This window comes from Callorhinchus milii, unplaced genomic scaffold, assembly GCF_018977255.1.
Source record: "Callorhinchus milii isolate IMCB2004 unplaced genomic scaffold, IMCB_Cmil_1.0 Scaffold3, whole genome shotgun sequence".
Lineage (NCBI taxonomy): Eukaryota > Metazoa > Chordata > Chondrichthyes > Chimaeriformes > Callorhinchidae > Callorhinchus > Callorhinchus milii.
Genome location: NW_024704744.1, coordinates 84,323,601 through 84,343,987, shown reverse-complemented (window position 1 = coordinate 84,343,987; position 20,387 = coordinate 84,323,601). Strand labels below are relative to the sequence as shown.

The 20,387-nt window shown below is 43.7% G+C and overlaps 2 protein-coding genes across 2 annotated transcripts in view; one reads left to right on the top strand and one right to left on the bottom strand.

The window, feature by feature from the left end:
- LOC103177989 (THADA armadillo repeat containing) overlaps positions 1-2,964 on the bottom strand; it is a 170,872-nt gene extending 167,908 nt beyond the window's left edge. Inside the window, exon 1 of the mRNA XM_007892437.2 lies at positions 2,684-2,964. Within this exon, the coding sequence (XP_007890628.2) occupies positions 2,684-2,759 (76 nt within the window). The 5' untranslated portion in view covers positions 2,760-2,964. The remainder of the gene's footprint in view (positions 1-2,683) is intronic.
- Positions 2,965-3,316: 352 nt separating this feature from the next.
- The window catches only part of plekhh2 (pleckstrin homology domain containing, family H (with MyTH4 domain) member 2), a 62,972-nt gene continuing 45,901 nt past the window's right edge, over positions 3,317-20,387 (top strand). The window contains exons 1-2 of the mRNA XM_007892435.2: positions 3,317-3,446; positions 8,100-8,270. Coding sequence (XP_007890626.1) covers positions 8,148-8,270 — 123 coding nt within the window. The 5' untranslated portion in view covers positions 3,317-3,446; positions 8,100-8,147. The remainder of the gene's footprint in view (positions 3,447-8,099; positions 8,271-20,387) is intronic.

Sequence of the window (20,387 nt, the reverse complement as noted above, 5' to 3'; positions counted from 1 at the left end):
CACTGCCCCCATCTCCCCCCCCACTGCCCCCATCTCCCCTCCCACTGCCCCCCCCGCCCCTCCCACTGCCCCCATCTCCCCCCCCACTGCCCCCCCCACTGCCCCTCCCACTGCCGCCATCTCCCCTCCCACTGCCCCCCCCGCCCCTCCCACTGCCCCATCTCCCCTCCCACTCCCCCGCCCCTCCCACTGCCCCCCCGCCCCTCCCACTGCCCCCCCCGCCCCTCCCACTGCCCCCCGCCCCTCCCACTGCCCCCCGCCCCTCCCACTGCCCCCCCCCCCCCTCCCACTGCCGCCCCCCCACTCCCCTCCCACTGCCCCCCCCCCTCCCACTGCCCCCCCCCTCCCACTGCCCCCCCGCCCCTCCCACTGCCCCCCCCCGCCCCTCCCACTGCCCCCCCCCCCCCCACTGCCCCACTGCCCCCCGCCCACTGCCCCCCCCCCCCCCCGCCCCCGCCCCTCCCACTGCCCCCCCCCACCCCATCCAAAGTGGTAAAGGTCACAAGAACTTCCTGGCTACATGTCCCAGAAGCAAAGTTATTTGCTTCAAATCCAGCTGGGGGGGTGGGGGGGAATTTAATTACAAATGTAATTATTTTACTAATAACTTAAAAACTCCCATTTTGCAATATGCTCATTCAATAAAGATTAGCATTTTAAATAAGAGAACTGTTTTCAATATTACACAATGTTTCCAACCCCAAAACCTGGGTTCCCCCACATCAGGTTTGAGGTTACTGTCCAGACTGATGGTCCAGTGCAGTCCTCAGGCAGCGCTGCATTGCCAGAGGTGCCATCCTTAGGTGAGACGTTACTGGGTTTTCTAGATAAATTCGTCAACTTCAAGGCTGTTTGTAGGACCTTGCTGTGTGCAAACTGGCTGTCACACTTACCTACAAAAGTACTAAATCACGCAACGCACACTCAACAACATTTACCTATAAAGCATTTTTGAAATATTTTGACATCAATCAGTGCTGTATCAAATGCAAAGACGATTTTGACAGCTTAATGACGCTTGATTTGGCAAAATCTTCACATGGCTTTTTAGACTGACCGATTCTCAGCCCCGTGCGCTGAGAATCAACAGCCAGCAATTGCAAGGCGGGAAACCACAGTTATTTTAATGTAGCAAGATATGTTGGCTCTGAGAAGAGATAATGATAGTCAAGGAGGGGAAGAGAATCTTTTGACAGCTTTAGGAAGAGGGTGAGGAAAAGTCATAATAACAATAATAATCCTTGCATTTGATATAGCGCTTTTCACGTCTTCGAGACGTCTCAAAGCGCTTCACAGAATATGCTGTATAGTGATTTGACTGTATATTTGTGGGCGAAGAGAAGTAGAAGGTGAGTAAGCTGTGCCGATCTTGGCCCATTAAGGGTTTCAAAGTTTTAAAATCATATCAACTCATTCGCATTTTCTGCATTTTCTCTATCATGCAATAACATTAGTGTGAGTTACGGAGGACAGGCCCCGCACAGTGCAGCGGGGAGGACAGGCTGGTGCGGCCGGGGCGGGCAGACCTCTGCACAGCTCGGACGAGGCGGACAGCCCTGTGCGTTGTGGCGGCGGAGGCTGCCAGGCCCCCGCTCAGCGCGGCCGGGCAGGACGAATCCATGCACGCCACAGCGGAGCGGACATCGAGCAGCCCATTGCAAAATACTGGCTGCTGCATCTAAAGTAACAAAATAGAAGGCTCATGAAACCCGTTTGCTGTTTTTGGTTGTTTGATCGACCAGAATTTTGATTGCGTCATTCACAGAAACAAACCTCTCAAAGCACTTGATAATATAAGATTGTAAATAGGGCTTTGAGCAATATAGGAGTGGGGGACCCGTGTGGTTTAGGAGAGGGCTCATGTGAAGTATCAACACTTCACGGACCTGTTGGGCCAAATATCCGGTTTCTGTGCTGTGCAATCTATTCGATTAGATATGAAGTAAACATTGTCAAGGTAAGCAACTGTAAAAATACATGACAACAACAACTTGCATTTATATAGTGCCCTTCGCGCAGTGTCGCGCCGCGGAGCGCTTAATGCTATAACAAAAAGTGCAAACTGCACTCATTGTACAAAGTATTTGATGGCTCTTTAAATTCACTGTCTATACCCAAATAGTAATGTATTTGCCCCTCTATCTGCCCCCCAACACACACACATACACCCCAGTAACTGACATCAAATCCCGCAATTTAGCAGACAGCGGCGGCTGCATAATAATAATAATATTAATAATAATCCTTGCATTTCATATAGCGCTTTTCACGTCGGGAGGACTTCCCAAAGCGCTTCACAGAACACTCTGTAAAGTGAATTGACTGTCTATTTGTGGGCGAACGCGGCAGCCGATGGCGCACAGCAATGTCCCGCAAACAGTCGTGGATTGAAAGTGACCAATTTATTATTGTTTTTGGTTTTGGAGGGATTATTATTAGGCTCTGTGTGGAGTAAGGAAACTTGCCCAAGGTTTCGCCCTGACCTGTCTATAATGTCTTCCAGAAGCTGAGACAACAAACAGCTTTAACAAACCATTTACAGGACCGTGACAGAGATTCGGTGCGCGTACAACCTTCACAATTAATGGTATCCCAACAGTACAGTACAGTACAGGATCCGCCGGTGCTCGTGTAAACTTGCACTGCCCACAGCTACTAACATGGAGAGTATAACAACACTTACCCCTCAGGCTCTTCAGCTTCTCCTCGTCCAGAACAACACGACCCACGGCGACGTCTTTCTTCTTCTTTAAAACCATGTTGCTTCCGGTACCTTAAGACAACGGAGCATAAAAAGAGCGAGACAGCTCTCTCCCTCTCTCTCTCTCCCCTTTGAACAGAAGCCTCGTTCAAACAGAACAAACCCCTCCCACAGGACACACCGCTAAACCCCCGGAAACTTTACTGAACATTCACCACCACACGGGAAGCAACTGCAATCTCTTGCCTCGCTGTGCGGGAGCCCCCGCCGGGCTGACAGGGGGCCCCCGCCGGGCTGACAGGGGCCCCGCCGGGCTGACAGGGGGCCCACGCCGGGCTGACAGGGGGCGGCCATGTTTGCGGCGTCCCTTCACTCACTCACACCCACACACGTCACTGCCGCCCCGCCCCCCACGCTCGCCCCGCCTCCTCGCACCGCTCCCATTGGCTCCTGGGCACTTACCGCGGTGTCAGTGGGCGGCTTTCCCACAGCCCCATTGGTCGTTGGGCGCCGTCAATCATGGAACCTTTGCCCGGATGCTCCACCCCCAGTTACAAATTGGATACACAGTGAGTTTGGGAGAGAGCAGATAGACACACACACACACACAGGGAGAGAGGGAGGGAGGGAGGGAAAGTTATAGGGCAATGATGGAGTGGGGGGACCTCGTCCGCTAAACTGCTGTTCGCTATTTTCCTACTCTGTCAACTTTCTCTTCTAAGCAGAGAATGCAGTGTTTTACCAGGTGGGTGTTCATTTATATTTATTTAGTTATTTTTTTTGGTGGGAGGAATATTATCAGAGCTTTGTGTGTATGTGTGTTCAGTGAAAGTCTTTTGGGTTTGTACAGCATCTTTTTTTTTTGTCCCCCCCCATCCCCCCCTCCCTCCCTCCCTCCCCCCCCCCTCCCCTCCCTCCCCTCCCTCCCTCCTGCTCCCTGGATGTTTCGTATCTGATGTCATTCACAGAGAGAGTGGAAAAAAGATGAGGATCGGCACTAAATACTTTGGGATTGGGGGGAATTGGAAATTTCGAGAGCTGTGGCAGCGGACGTTTTTCGTTGCAATGCAACGTACTGATGCCGATAAAAACATTCACGGAGGAAAGATCTGATGCGAAGCCCATTCACTTCCAAACCCCATCGGTGTAAAACGTTCACACTCCAAATTTAACCCATCGAGGTTTAACAAACCAAAGATCATCATCATTATTATTATTATTATTATTATTATTATTATCATCATCCTGCACCACAGGATGCGGGGTTACAAATATTTGTAAATTGTCATTTGTTTTGTTTGCATCACGTTTGAATCATGTTGGAATAACGTTTGCAGAAAAAAAACACCAATTGCACGATCAGGAGTTACTGTACGTCTCTTCAGACAGAGCAGCTGTTTGCTCAGTGCAGTGCCAACAGATCACAGGAGGTAGATCTTTAAGATCAAACAGCAGACTCGATCCTTTCGGCGATACAGCAAAGAATCAGTGGAAAAAGCAGCATCGTTGAGGACTAAATAAATCCCGACCTGTCTGAATTTGAACCAGAGGTGCGACAAATCTTAAGGACCAAAAATAGCAGCAGTGAAAGCATAGGGCTGGAAGTGCCATATCTATGTTACATACTAATAATGGGGAGGCTATTGGCATTGCAATTCACAGTTACTTTGACAATGAGAGTCCTCCATATTCAAGCATCAATGAACCACCCTTTTTGGGGGGGGTTTCTTCTGCTGCAAGTAAACCAGAAACATAGCCATGTGTACAGTAATTGTGTTTTTTTTTATATAATGAGATGTTAGCAGAATCTGGTTGTTTGCTTAAGTCGTTGTTTCCCACTGGTAACCATTACCCGAAATTGCAGCCTTGTTCTGATGGTGGGAATTATAATAATAATAAATAATAATAATAATCCTTGCATTTGATATAGCGCTTTTCACGTCGGGAGGACGTCCCAAAGCGCTTCACAGAATATACTGTAAAGTGAATTGACTGTATATTTGTGGGCGAACGCAGCAGCCAATTGCGCACAGCAATGTCCCACAAACAGTCGTAGATTGAAAATGACCAATTTATTATTGTTTTGGGTTTTTGGAGGGATTATTATTAGGCTCTGTGTGGAGTAAGGAAACTTGCCCAAGGTTTCGCCCTCTGCCTGGAATTGAACCCAGGTCTCTCACTTGCAAAGCAAGTGCTCTAACCACTGAGCTACAGGACTCCAATTATAGTAGTAGAAGATGCAGCATTATTTTCATGCTGTTTAATTTGGGCATTGTTTTAGTGCTGATGCATTGTGTGCTTGTGTTGGGGGGGAAAAAGAAAAAAACTAGATTTTGGAAACCATTTATCTGTTTTATTATTTAGTGGTTCTCTTAACTATTTAACTGCTGAGATTGCCAATTGGACAAACCCTCCAGTCACTCAAATCGCACAGTTTTAAAGATTGATTTTGCAGCATTCGTTTAACTACATGCAGAATTGTTTATTGAACCCATGCAGTTTGGTAAATTAGTGACATTGCCCAAATTGAGAGGTTAATGATACATTACAAACAAAAACGTGTGGATTTGAGTTGGGACATCACTTAATCATTGATGTATTGCAGACTATGTGCTACCCCACTCACTGGGCAATCGCTCATGCCCTTTTCAACTTTCCCCTCCTTACAGAATGCAAAGTATTGTATAAACAACACATGCTTGTCCGGTAGGTTTGCAGAACATCAGAGAACTTGAAAGAGCCCGGCACAATTTATGACTCAGTATGAGGCATGGGCTGGTGTAACGGATCCTTATGGTTCCTTTCAAACATGATGAATTGCACTAAATATATTTTATGGGCATTTCTGACCTTTCCCTTTTTTGGTCCTTCAATATGCTTCCTATCTACACCTTTCATTTTGGAAAAAACATTTCAAGCAGAAAACTTGAAATAGTGCTCTATGTCGAAACATCTCCATGCACCCCACAATGATTACAGTCAAGTCCTTTGTAAGGAAACGGGGTAGCCATTGACACCAGGGTTGTTTGCTTAGACACTGGGAGACTCCCTTGTTGTTTTTCAACATTGTATCAATAAATAAGTCTTGCATTCGATATAGCAGCTTATCATGTCTCAAAGTGCTTTACAGGATTTACTGTAAAGTGTACTGACTGTGTTTTGTAGGCAAACAGGGCAGCCAATTCACGCACAGCAGTGTTCCTCCCCATAGCCATGAAGTAAATCATCAATTTTAACTTGGGAATTGTTGGCCAGGACACTGGAAGAAATGTCATTCTCTTTTTAAATAGTGCCTTTGGATCTTTAACGCCCTCCTGAACAGGAAGACAGGACCCCCAGTTTAACGTGTCACTCGAAGGACAGCACTTCTGGTAACGCAGACTGTAATAACCAATATAATATATATAATATATATAATACAATATAATAATAAAATGTAATAACCAACTGTATTGGAATATCAACTTAGACTATGAGTCCAAAGTCTCAATGTGGGAGCTTGAATATATGCCCGTCTGATGCAGAGGTAAGAGTGCTACCAGATGAGCCAGGCTATCACCTTTATGTAATTTATCATGATACCTGAAAATCAGGCCGACAGGTGCTTAGTTTAATGTTTCATCTGAAAGAGGACACTTCTGACATTGCAGCCCCCCCTTCCACCGCACACACACATGCAGTACTCTGTACTACATAGTGCTCTGGAATGCTACCCCACATGTAGGGATGCTATATAAATGCAAGTTGTTGTTGTTGTGGCACAAGAATGTCAATCTAGACTATGAGCTCAAGACCCTGTGTGTAGCTTCAACACACAACCTTCTGTCCCAGTGGTAAGTTTGTTACCAACTGAGTGATTCTTTTCTTTAAAAAGAAAACAATATTTTTAAATAATATAAAACACATAATCCATGATAAAGCAAAGAACACAGAATAGCTTCCAGCAAAGGTGAGAAATTGTGAACCATTCGGATGTTAAAATCTCGCAAACAATATATTATATATATATACGTACACATATCGTAACTAGTTTTGAACAGAAACTGTGGGACTCTTGCCAGTGAATATTAGAGCTTGATTCAGTTCATGACAGTGGGAAGCCCAGTTTATTACCAGAGTGAGAAGAGAAATCAAATGCTATGGCTTATATTTTTGACCAGCTCATCTTGTGTCCTAATAGGTCAAAGCTGCTTCAATACAGGCATTACACCAGGGAGGTGGAATAGTGGATCAGAGACATACAGCAGTATTATAATAATAATAATAATCCTTGCATTTGATGTTGCACTTTTCACGTCTTCTAGCAGTCTCAAAGCGCTTCACGGAATAGACTGTAAAGTGAATCGACCGTATATTTGTGGGCGAAATGTACTGACGCACAGTGGTATATACAATAGAATGTACTGTACTGACCAGCAACCTGGATTCTATGAATGCCTCAGTTCGCCCAGATCCTGCAGTATATCTTGCACAAGTAATGTTGAATAAACAATGTACATGTTATGAGAATGTTTCATACTGATCTTGGGTGGATTAATTTTTGTGATCAAAATGACTAGCCTGAAGCCAGGATCTCAGCCAAATTCACAATTAAAGGCATATATATATATAATATATATATAAAGATCCTCCAAATATATTTGGTTGTTTGCTTTATGGCTGTTTGTGGGTGTTTGCTGTTCTCAAATTAACTGCTGCAACACCTATAAATGCACTTTACTCAATTAACTTGTGAAGTACTTTGAAACCCTTTGATATTATAGGAATGATACAATTGGTATTATGTTCACAAGCACAAGACCAATGAAGTGAGTCTAACTTAAAGACTTATTTGAAGTACAGTATTAGGTGCCCATGCATATGCTGGCCTTGGATGGCAGATTTAGTAGCTGGGATGAAGTGCCGTAGCTTTGATGAGAGCCTGGACAAATTTGGGTTATTTTCCCTAGAGCTGAGAGGTCAAGTTGTGATCTGACTTAATTGTTTAAGTCAGGTGGAAAATTGACAAAGTAGTTTGGGGATATTCTTTTCTCTGATAGATCATGTGTCACATTTGGCATGTTATCGTCTCAAGGTCCTAGGCTGATTGTCACATCTGCTGACTGTGGCGAGTGCTCATCCATCAAAAACCTCACGTCTGTCACACTAATGATGTGAATTCCCTTTTCTTGCTTTCTCCCTGCCTTCAAAGTCCTCTTGAAAGCCCTTCTCTTTGACTCTGTCCTGACTTGGTCAATACCCTTTATTCTTCCTCAGTAGAAGATCATGGCTGTATAGACTTCCAAGACATTTTCCAACCCACTCTCCTGCAGAAGTATTTATTAGTATTGCTTCACACTGACCTTTAGGATTTTTATACAGACTTGTGCTCACGCTTTGATCCTATTTTTGTTCACAGAATACTGGATATCAAGATTTCTGCCTTGTAACAAAACACAAACTAACCATGGCGGAGGGTTTGGAGGCAGCTGGGGACATTGACTGGAAAGAGCGGTGCATGAGTCTGGAGTCACAGCTGCTTAAGTTTCGTATTCAAGCCAGCAAAATCCGAGAGCTTCTTGCAGAGAAGGCAAGTAGATAAGATCAAGTGAGATGGAGAGGCACCACTCCAGTCTGGTCTTTGTTTATGACTTGGGAATAAACTGATTTCCTTTCACTAAAATACACACCTTTACATTTGGGAGTCAAAACTAGAGTATTGTTAAGCACATTCCGTTCCTTTATCAAGGAATGACATTAAAACTGCAATCTAGGCCTCCTGAAATCCTCAAACCCAACCGAGCCTCAGTAACATTGCAGTATGCAAGAAAGGAGTTTCCTCATGCTTATTCACGGGATACTGCAAATTGAGTTAAATCCCTGAGTGAGGTCAGAACGGCCCCTTTTTGGCTCCTGAAAATAATCTCCATTAAACATGAATACAACACTGTTGCAACCAGGCTTTTTAGACTGGATTGAGAACTACCATTATTTAGAAGTAAGGGAATACACATTATAACAGTATTCTTTAAAAAGAAGTACAATATATTTTGCTACAACTTCCCCGCCCCCCAAAAAATTTTAATTTGCTATCTCGGTGCTGATTTCAACAGTGGGTGAATTACAATAATCCCAACTCAAGGGTGAATTTTAAATGAGTTAATCTGATCAGGTGGTGGTGGCAATAGAGGGAGAATGGATGGGTTGGGGTGGGGGGGTGGAGGAAGACAGTGAGTATGTGGGTGGGAGTTGTAGGTGAAAAGTACATCAGACATGATTTTGAGCGAAAAACATATTTACTCTTTCCTAAAAGAGACAACTACTGTTCATTAATGCACAAAGCACCCCTCTAAAAACTCGCTGTAAGAAAGAGCTTCCTGTTTTTTTGTGTCACTCATAATAGTTATTCTGTGTTGAAGTTAGTAAGAAGCATGTGATTTTGCAGGATGATGCAGCAAAGCCAACTGATGAGAAGTGTTTGTGAAGACGGCCAAACATTCAGTCCTTTTAAAATTAAATTTTATGTGGATTTTTCTTTTTTAAAGAAATTTCACTAAACTTTTAATGGGATCCAAAATGTGGTGACTTGAAATCGCTGAATTTAAGATTCCTCCTCCCTGCATATTTTCTCCTCACGACATAGTGTGTGGTGGTGGGGGTTTGGGGTGGGTGGTGTTAAAGATCTCGTGGTGCTATTCAACAAGAGAAGGGAGTTTCTCTCTCTCTTGCCGGGTTTCTTGGCCGACAATCCCCCACATAAAATTGGTCACTCAATCCACAATAAGGCACTATATTCAAATGCAAATGTTATTATTATTATAGCAATCCCACTGGGTAATTGCTTTATGATTCAGATGGACATTAAGGGACATTTTCTCCCCATTGCCATTATGTCTGTCTGCTCCTGGTTCCCAGCCTCCTCTTGCTGGGATGCAGTTCTATGAGTGCAGGTTGTCTGCTGGTGCCCCACCCAAATGGTCAGCGTTCATGCGTGAGCCTTGACAGAGTGTCCAGAGTACCACTTGACTGTAGAAAGACATCACAACTGAGCCTGACCTCTCCTCACTTGGCTAGCACCTACGTGCACTAATAGTTGATGGTATTGAAGGGGGACAAGAAGCAGGAACCAAGGTGTTGTACTCCACCTAACAACAACAACAAAATTACAGTACCAGTTCAGCCTCCTCTTGCTACCCCAGCTGAGACAAGCGAACTCAGCATAGATTCGAACCAGTGAGCTCCTGGTCTATATTGGCAACTCTATCCACTACCCTGTTGGGGGGACACCCTGCCTACTATCAGGGCCTTCCCCTACCTACTAACTTACTAAAAAGTGAAGACACTCATACTGTGACAAGACATAAGCTGGTGACCTCCCCACAATAATGTACAATAATTTCTACTTTGTCCTTTAGACAATTTGTGTTTTACCCAGTTCTACTTTTCCCCATTTCCACATCTACCCCACAAGCAGGCTAAATAGGCCCAAATCCAGACAGATTGGGGTGTGTCAGCTTTTTTTTTTGTCTCTCTCGCTGGTTGGGCATCTGGCCGCACACATGTGGTTAAGTACATACAACAGAATGTTGGTCTGCCTTAGAATTCGAGCTCACGACCACAGTGGGAATGAACTGCTTAACCTCTAACAACGCTGGGCCACCTTCCAATAGTTCCTTGGACTTTTTTTGGAGAAACAAAAAGATGTATTTTTCCATCACTTTGTCTTGTAAAACTCGAAATTGCAATTCTTGTAGAAATACCAAACCAAGCTTTTCAAACCAAACTGAATGCAGATCCCCTTTCGTTGAAAAGATTCAAGGTTTGTAAAGTTGAAATACTCACAATAATAATGATAGTATTTGGATTTGATATAGTGCCTTAGCACGTCTTTGAGCGGTCTCCAAGCACTTCACAGAATATACTATAAAGTGAATTGACTGTGCATTTTGTGCACGAACTTTGTGCATTTAAACAGCAACAACAACAAACAGCTTCCTGTAAAGCCTTGCAATGCTTTACAGAGACTGTGCCATATACTGTGCGAGAGCATGGGGAGGAGGTACATTTGGTACAGTCAAAGAGGTAGTATCTGTAAAAGGAGTTCGAAATCAGCAACAGTGGTGTTCTAGGATAATGTCTTTCTGTTGTCCTCGTTTCTCTGTGTAGCCACATGAGGTTGGAATAATATTCTCTACGACTGAATGGTAGAATTATAGACTCGGTGTAAAGTACCATGGATATGTCTTAAAACCCTGGGTATTTTAAAATTCTCTAGGTATGTCTGCACATGTGCTTGGGATAATATTAGATGATGTTAGACTGATGGTATTATTGGTTCCCTATTCGAGTTCCGTGTCCTCTTTAATATTACTGTCAATTTGACATTGGTGTCAAATTACACAACTCAGAAACAAAACTACAAGGCTTAATGAATGCACTTTTCTCATTCTTGTGCTGAAGTTGTTAACTTATTGGAAGAAGAACAACTTGCATTTATCTAACATCCTTCACGTTTCGGAACACTGAGCATCTCAGAATAGAGTCCTTACAGGGGCCTGTGAAAGAAAGTGTGATTAAAGAATTCAAAAGATGAACAAATAAATTCCTGATTTAACAGGGAAGAAGAGAGACCAGTTGTGTCTCCAGTGCAGGAGAGAAACAGAGCAAAAACAACAACAACAAAATTACATTTGTAAAGCGCCTTTCATGTCAGGAGGCCGTCCCAAGGCATGAACAGTCGGGGACTTACTTTAAACATTAAAATAAGCAAAGATCAGTGCCTAGTACTACAATACCAGGTATTTTGGGGGAGAGAAGTAGGGGGGAGGGTGAAGGGGAAATCTACTCTTCATTAAATATCACTTCTCGTTCAACAGCCTGCTGGCCACTTGTGAAGAGTGAACCAAATATTTAGATTCACTGGGAAAAAATGATTACGTAACCTCCCAGCTACAGTACAGCTATTGTGGGTAAAGTTTATGATTGTCGGAGCATTCTTTGTGTTCGTTTACACAAGGAATGCTTTAAAAATTGCAAAGTTTTTCCTCTGCCTCAGTTTCAGAATGAATCTGAGTGAGTCTTGAAGTTACCGTACATTATTTGCACTTTTCAATCGGCATCGATGTTGCGTGTTCAGGTGACCTTGGGCCACACGGGTCATCTTCTGAATGCTGTCTGATTATATCACTTTTTATCACCAGGCAGTTTCTAATTCCCTGAAACCGCCTGGTGATAAAAAGTGCTTACAAAAAACTCTGCTGACGAATCTAAACAAGCTGGACTACTGGCAGACTGTAATGAGGCCTGACTCCCCACTCTTCTCTATCACATTCCCTAATTTTATGTCATGTACATTATATGGCATGCGGATTTCTCTTCCATTCCTTCATTATTACCTTCCCCCAGACTGCAGGTGCCCTTTGACAGTTATCAAAATACGTTATCAAAAAGTTCCATCTAACTCACTGCGGATTTGGGAGTCAACACCTAACATCCCTCTTTCCCTCTTCCCTTTCCCCCTTTCCGTTTCCGCTCCCCCTCCCTCTCCACAGGTGGCAACCAAGGCTTGGGGACCCCAGAGTGTGTGTTGGGGTACTGCTGGAGTCTAACCAGCTAAAACCACATGGCTTGCCATTGATATTGCTGTCCCACTGCTTGTCCAGCTAGGACCACCCTACCCGTTAGGGCTTTGGCTTGCAGGGTTAATAGGAGCTGAGTGAGATGACTCCCTGCCCCGAGTGACTGATGTACCCTTCCAGGTCCTGCCGATGAACTAGTTTGGTTATGCTGTCATCAGCAGCGCGCTGGAATATTGCGGACCCGCTTGTCTCAGGAACCAGACTGCCACAGATTCCGATATTCCATTGCCAGGCATGATCACCTTGGAGCCAGTTCAGCTCCGAGGAGACGCCGTTTAACAATAAGATGAGCAGCAAGTGTGTATACGTTAAAGCCCAGTGTCACCAGTGAATAACCCTATCCATCTCTTCTCTATGTTTTCACCCCTCTACATTTTATCAAGGGATGAGACTTGCTTACTATTGGAAGCCATATCTTCCGAACAAAAGCTTTATTGCAAGCCACTGATGTGAACTAGATTTCAGAAACTTGAAGCCAAGTGAATGTAAAAACAAAACTTGCTACGTGTACAATGACAATTTGCTTCTCAAATGGAAAAACGTCTTGAGGCACTTTATATGTGTGGGACATGGAGCAGGATTGGAAGTTGGGGTGTAGGGAGGTGATCGAAGGCCTGGCCAAAGAGGTAGTTCTTAAAAGGGTTTTAAATTTCTGGATAATGTTTTATATCAGAAAATACATTTATACATTATAAGTTCGCTGCTGCTTTTCACCCACAAAAGATAGTCAATTCACTTTACAGCATATTCTCTGAAACGCTCTTGAAGATGTGATAAGTTGCTATATCAAAAAAATGCAAGGAGTATTTATTATTAAAGGCAGGGAGTGACATGGATGGATTTAGGGAGGTAGTCCCAGAGAACAACAACAACAAGTTTACATTTGGGATGGTGTAAGACATTATCTAAAGTCCTATTGAAAAGTGGAGCACAGAGGTAAAAGCTTTGCGTACACATCGTGGGTAATTGCTTAAAAGGAAAAAACAATTACTGTAAATGATATGAAAGAAAAGTGGCTTAAGGCCCAAGGCTGCTTTAATCTGTAAAGGTTGCACCACTTTTGAATGGACCATGTTGTGCCACAGACTTGGTACATACATACTGTATACACAACTGTATGGCACAGCATTATTCAAAGCTCCATTTCAGCTGAGTGTCCAGATCCATTTGGATAGGGTAGGCGATTTAACAACAAGATTACATTTGTATAGCGCCTTTCACGTCAAGGCACTGGACTGTGTACAGCATTTCAGACCTGAGCTGGGGTCAGGGAGGAAGAAGGGAGGGGAGGGGAAGGGGGTGGCCGATGGCATGGTCGAAGAGGAGAGTTTTGAGGTTGGACTTGGAGGGGGCTAAGGAGGGGGCGAGGCAGAGTGATTGGGGGATGGAATTCCAGAGGTTGGGGGCAGAGTGGCTGAAGGCTCTCCCACCAATGGTGGGACAGGCGGGTCGGGGATGTGGAGCAGGCCAGAGCCGGCTGAGCGGAGGGAGCGGGTGGGTTGGTAGGGGTTTAGGAGGTCGCAGATGTAGGATGGGACGAGGCCATGGAGGGCTTTGTAGGTAAGGACCAGGATCTTGAACTGGATCCTCTGAAGGATAGGGAGCCAATGGAGTCGAGCGAGAATGGGGGAGATGGGATCACAGAGTTTGGTGTGGGAGAGGACACGGGCTGCAGAGTTCTGGATTATCTGCAGCCTCTGGAGGGAGGATAATAAGATGGATGAAAACACAGTCGCCATCTTTCAGCGACGATGGCATTGTTACTTTCATTGGATTGTGAAAGTATTAGGGATAATAAGAAAGCCTGGAAGTGCGAGAAATGTTAAGTAAATGCAGAAAGTGCTATAAATGCACAGCAGATTGATCAGTATGTGAGTTAGGTTAACATTTCAGATCTGATAAAGGGTTAAGCAAGCACTGTAGAAATTTACAGCAGAGATGAAGGCTATTCAGCCCATTGTGTACAGACCAATCCTTTCCATCCCACCCACCTATCCCCATACCCCTGGAGTTCACTCCTTTTTAGATATTTATCTAGTTTTACCTTTTAACATAACGTAACATTCTTCCGCGCACTTTCTATAGGAACACAGTTTGGTGCTATCAAATTTGTTTCTTTACATTACATTAAATGTTTAAATTGTTTCTTTTACACTGAGATTTTGCATTGCTTCAAAAAACATTAGTCCTCTGGTTCAGCACATTTCAATTATTTCAACATTTTGAAAGGTTTGTTTATTCGCAGTATTCCTCCAAAAAATTGTTTACAATTTGCTACATTGTTTGGGAATTGCGTGAGGAGGAGAAAGTCCAGTTTGGAGCATTTTGTCTTTGTGATTTTGCATTTTTCTTGGTCTCATAATTGTTAACTGATGCTCCTCAACCCACTACAGCCAGTTCCCTCAATTATATTGTCAGTCCACACATTTAGAGGAGACGGCTGGACTAGAGGAAATCATTTCATGACTGTCACTTGTCACATATTGTACTTCATTTAAAGTAAATGTGTGGAATTCAAGGTGACATGCCTGGCAGTTGAATGTCGCATTTGAGCCATCCCTCTGTGGCGGTCTCAGTAGTCTGGTTCTTGAGCCATGCGGGTCTGCAGTATTTCAAGGCACTGTTGATGACAGCACAGCCAGACTGGTTCGTCGGCAGGACCTTGAAGCGCATGCCAGACACTGAGAGCTGGGAGTCATCCCACTCAGCTCCTGTTAACCCTGCAAGCCAAAGCCCTAAAGGGTAGGGTGGTCCTAGCTGGACAAGCAGCGGGAAGGGTTGCCGGACAGCAATATCAATGGCAAGCTATGCGATTTTAGCTGGTTAGACTCCAGCAGTACCCCAGCGCACTCTGGGGTCCCCAAGCCTTGGCTCTTGCCAACCTGCGCCTAATACTTTCCGGAATTAGGTATGCAGGATGCCTCCCTCCAGGGAGAGAGTGCGCATTCCTATCTCTAGGATTTCCGTGTGTTGGTGGGATGCATGGAAATATCAGCTTGGTTTGGATACACTTAAGCATGGTGATGGGTTTCCGCCTGCATCAGATACCGGGCTGACCCACTTCCCCCAAAAAGTGGAATGGACAAGGTGTATATTCAGTCCCCAGTTCTGTCATGGAGTGGCATAGAACAGTGAAGCAGTTTTCTGCCACAGTGAAACCCTGTACAGGTAACAAGCTGAAAAGGAGGGGGAGAATTGGGGTGTTTAGTTACCTATGCCACTTTCACAAACCTTCCCCAAACTAGATTTAAAATGGCATAACCCAGGTGCCTGGTGCTCAGTGTGGGAAATAATGTGCTGATTAATGCTGGCGCAGAGTAAAAACTGAAAGAGGTTACAAATTCCAACAATATCGTGTTGCAGCACCTGTATTCGGAGGATCTAGACTTGCAGAAATACCAGTACAATACAATACAGTTACATAGCGCCTTTCACGTCGTAAGGACATGTCAAAGTGCTTGACAATACTGACTGGGTACCCAAGCTGGGGGTGTGAGCCAAGGTGGGTGGCAAAAGGAAAGGTGACTGAAAGCATGGTCAAAGTACGTTGTGAGATAAACCTCAAATAAGGGGAGGGAGGGAACAAGTCAGAGGGACTCCGGGATGGAGTTCCAGAGGCGTGATGGCAGCATGACTGAAACCTGCCCACCATTGCTGAAGCTGGTCAGTGCTTGCTGAGTGAAGGGAATGGTCAGGGTGGTGTGGGTGGAAGAGGTCACAGGGGAAGGGGGCGGGGGTGGGCGAGGGTGAGACTGTGAAGAGATTTGAAAATGAGAACAAGGATCTCGGACCTGAAAGAACAAGGACCTTTAATTCAACGCCTGGGGGCTGGGGAACCAGCGAGCGTTCTGTTGGACCTGTAGAAATTGATCAATTGTGTTGTAATACTTTTTACAATACTTGGGGAGAAAAACTCTCAGAGCCTGGTTCCTGAGAGTTGTGGTTATATTAGCAGTGACCTGTGCTGAAGCTGCACACAGAGCAATAGCGTTTGTATTCAAGTGGTTTATTCCTTTCACGTTAGTGCTAAATATTTAAGGGGATGAAACTGCTATGGGACTGTGAAGAAAGTATTTCTACAACAGCAGGGTCACTGAAAGACATCGCTCTCCGCCCCTTCTTCCTTTCCTCCTCCTCCCCCCTGAAGGAAACCTAGAGACAACAGGATGTGATTCAGTGAAATTCAAAACTCCCACCCACACATAGTTTCTTCCCAAGCGAGTAGACAGATGCTGAGGAAAATGTTTGTTTGGTATTAGAACCAAATATCAGGAAGGATTTTGCTCAGAGTTGAAGGTTTTTTGAGTTAGAAGTAACTTGACTTGTCATCTTAGGGTTCTTATTAAATCTATCCTTCCAGTTTCTTTATTATGGGGCAAAATGACAGTATTCCAAAATGTATTCTGTTCCTTATTTCAGAAATGAGGTTTTTAAATTTTCCACTTCTCACCCCAGCAAAATTGGTTGAAAAGCCCTGGGTACTACCAGCTTGGATTTGAGCTCAATGGGGATCAGTTGTGAAAAACAATGGTATTTTTGAGCTGATTCTTGGCCTACTGTCTTAGCTCAATCGTTGAATTAGAACAATAATCTGTGAATAAGACTAGCGAGGCCATTTTAAGTGCTTTCAAATGTCAAGTCCAACAGTTCAGTGCTCCTTTAGTACTAGATTATAAAAGCTGCAACCCCATTTTTTGACACAGATGCAAGATAGCTACCCACTAAGCCATACCGGCAATGTTTGAACAACTGAATATAATAATTATATATCTAGAAAGAAGACTAGGTTGGAATTCCATTACAAGGGGTCCAGGTATTGGAATTGAATGGCTTTGAGAGCGGCGAAGATAAGGTTTTTCTTTCTTCGCGTAATATACAATGGTAATGATTGATAAATTTGTTCCACGCAGATTTTTTCTTCCTCTGTGGTTGACCGTGTGGAGCTGTGCCAGGAAGGGATTTGATGCTGCAGGGGACTAGTATGCACAGCGTGTTAAAGATTGGAGGCAGCTATGGGCCAATGTTTATGTAGCCAAGTCAGTGGGAACTGAAGCCAAGTGAGAAAATACAGCTCATGGAATACACACTAGCAAAGTAAAATATTTGAGTTTTTGCAGTGTCGCTTACTAACATTAAAAATTCTATTGTTGTGGATTTGTAACATCTAGGGCCTGATGTTTGTTTTTATTACCTTATAGCCATAATGTAAGCAATCCTTGCATCTGAAGTGCAAAATGAGCTGTGACTTTGTTTAGAAATGTTTTCATTTCTATCATTCCAAGAGTTTGGCTCATTTGGTAAAACTCTCACCTGTGGATCAGATGATTGTTGTGTTCAATCCTCATATTAGGTTATGAGTTCATCGACCAGGCTGACACTTGAGTACAGTATTGAGGCAGCACAGCATTGTAGGTCTGCTGTAGTCCAAGGCAATGTTGATAACAGATCAGTCATTATGGTTCATTGGCAGGACTTGGAGTGACAATGATTCTTCCCATTTGTCTCATGTTAACCCTCCAAGCAAAGTCCTAATGGGTAGGGTGGTCTTGAACGTGACAAGCAGTGGAAAGCTTGACAGACAGTGCTACAAAGGCACGCTTTGCACTTTTACCTAGCCAACCTGCGCCTATAATAATAATAATCCTTGCATTTGATATAGCGCTTCACCGAATACACTGTAAAGTGAATTGACTGTATATTTGTGGGCGAATGCGGCAGCCAATTGCGCACAGCAATGTCCCACAAACAATCATAGATTGAAAATGACCAAATTATTATTGTTTGGGGTTTTTGGAGGGATTATTATTAGGCGTGTGGAGTAAGGAAACTTGCCCATGGTTTCGCCCTCTGCCTGGAGTTGAACTCGGGTCTCTCACTTGCAAAGCGAGTGCTCTAACCACTGAACTACAGGCCTAATACATCATTGGGTAAGAAAAGTGCATCCCTCCAGGAAGAGAGTGCATACGCACTCCTTTTCAGACACAGGGAAGGTTCCATGAATAGGCAACGCACATAATGTGGAACTCTGTCTGGTTTGGATACTCTTAAGAGTGGTAATGAGATTCCTTCTGTGGCTGACCAAAAGACAAATGAAAAACATTGCTGGAGGTGCCATCATCCAGATGAAATGGTAAAGTGAGGTTCCATCTGTCTGCTCTTCAGGTGGAATGTTAAAAATTCCATGTTGCTATTTGATAAGAGAAGGGAGTTTCTTCCATTGTTCTTGCCAACAAATTCCCAAATAATCTTTCTTATAAACAATGGGCAGAAAAATAACTTGCTTTTCTGCCAGGTAGAAACACATTTTTTCGAAAGTCATTATTTTTCTGCCTCATGATTTTTCTGGAGTATTAGTAAGATTCTTGTTACTGATGCCAGGTCAGGAAATGAATCTCCGCATGACATCGATGTGTCCTGGGATTAACTACTCAACTTGGAGGCTATTTCACTCCAAAGGCTGTCTTAAAATCCCAATGGAGGAAGTCAGGCTGTTTCAAACTTCTAATCATTTCTTGTTCAAAACCAAAATAAAAAAATACTGCAGTAAAAAGAAAGTTAAGACTGTCAAATTAATAATAAATCATCGTCAAATTGAGGCAACTTCACAACGGGTTTTATTCAGTACTGTTTTGTTCCTCGATTAAATGTTTAGTGTGGTTAAAGGGCTGCAGTATATTATTCGGTGAAGAAACTAAGTTTATTGTTAGCAATTTCCTTCAGCTCAACGGAAGACGGTGCACACTTAGTTTATTGCCAGTTTGCTTTCATATGCTACTGATGATAAAAGCACATTTTACTGTGGGATGCTCCAATTGGCTTCATTGTCCGGAGGCTAGGGAGGTAGAAGGGAAATAAGTCAACAGTTTCCCACTACTGATTGCTGTCTAGTGAGCAATGCTCGAAAGTGAACATGTGTAAGATATCAGAGGTCTGAGCTACCACCCACCCAGTCTTAGTCACTTTGTCTTAAAAATTAAGACCGTGGAGAAGTATGAAATATTCTTTAATTCACTCCTAAAGTGGAAGCAAGTAAATAATAATAATCCTTGCATTTGATATAGCGCCTTATCGTATCTTCGAGACATCTCAAAGCTCTTCACGGTATATACTATAATTGACTATATTTTGTGGTGAAACCCGGCAGCTAATCATGCACAGCTGTATCCCTCAAACAGAAAACCAACTTTCCAACTGACTCTTCTCTGAAAGTACAGTGGATTGTATCACAGCATTGCTCCAGGGAGTTTGTATGATGTGCTCCCGGATACCCGGAGGAAAATCCCTATTTGAAACTCGAAATCCGTATTTAGGAACCCCATTAGAAATTGCTGTATTTTAATGCTCGTTAAATATAATTAAAGCAAAAATATTTTGCAATAATGTTTTTTGGTCTAACAAGTGACAGTTTGCAACAGGATTCACTAATAGTGACTCAGAGAGTCTGACAGTACGTCTAGGCTGACTCGAATCAGTGGCGGGAATGGTGCTGGTAATTGACAGTAAGTTGGAGAACATCGCAGCTGACTTGTGGGAACCTCACAATCTAATTTTGTTGCTATGAGCGAGTCATTGCTGTGATATACCCTGAGTTGCTATTAATGACTCCTGTTTCAAGCCGTCACTGTTCACAATCTCAGTATTAGAGTAAAGAGGGAGTATACTCTTCAGCTTGTTGTAAAATTCATTCAAATTGGGGTAATGAGTGTTCTGTGCCATTTCCTAGTCCAATCTTTCATCTTTTTTTCTGAAGGGCAGTGAGAGAAATTAAACTTTGTAGATTGGCATCAACCGAGATTGTAGCTGACAGTTGAGCGGTAAATGAATCCAAGAAAGGCCTTTCAGTACAGTCCCTTCCAAATAAACGTTTCCACGTGTAAAAATGTACCACCCTTCAGGTACAAATAATAAATTCCTTCCATCATCCAGTGCAGTCTTGGTCCGTCTATGTGAGCATCACTGATGTTTCACCCACAAAACACAGTCAAGACCACTTTACAGTGTATACTATGAAGCGCTTTGAGATGTCTCAACGAAGTGATAAGGCACTATCTTAAATACAAGGATGATTA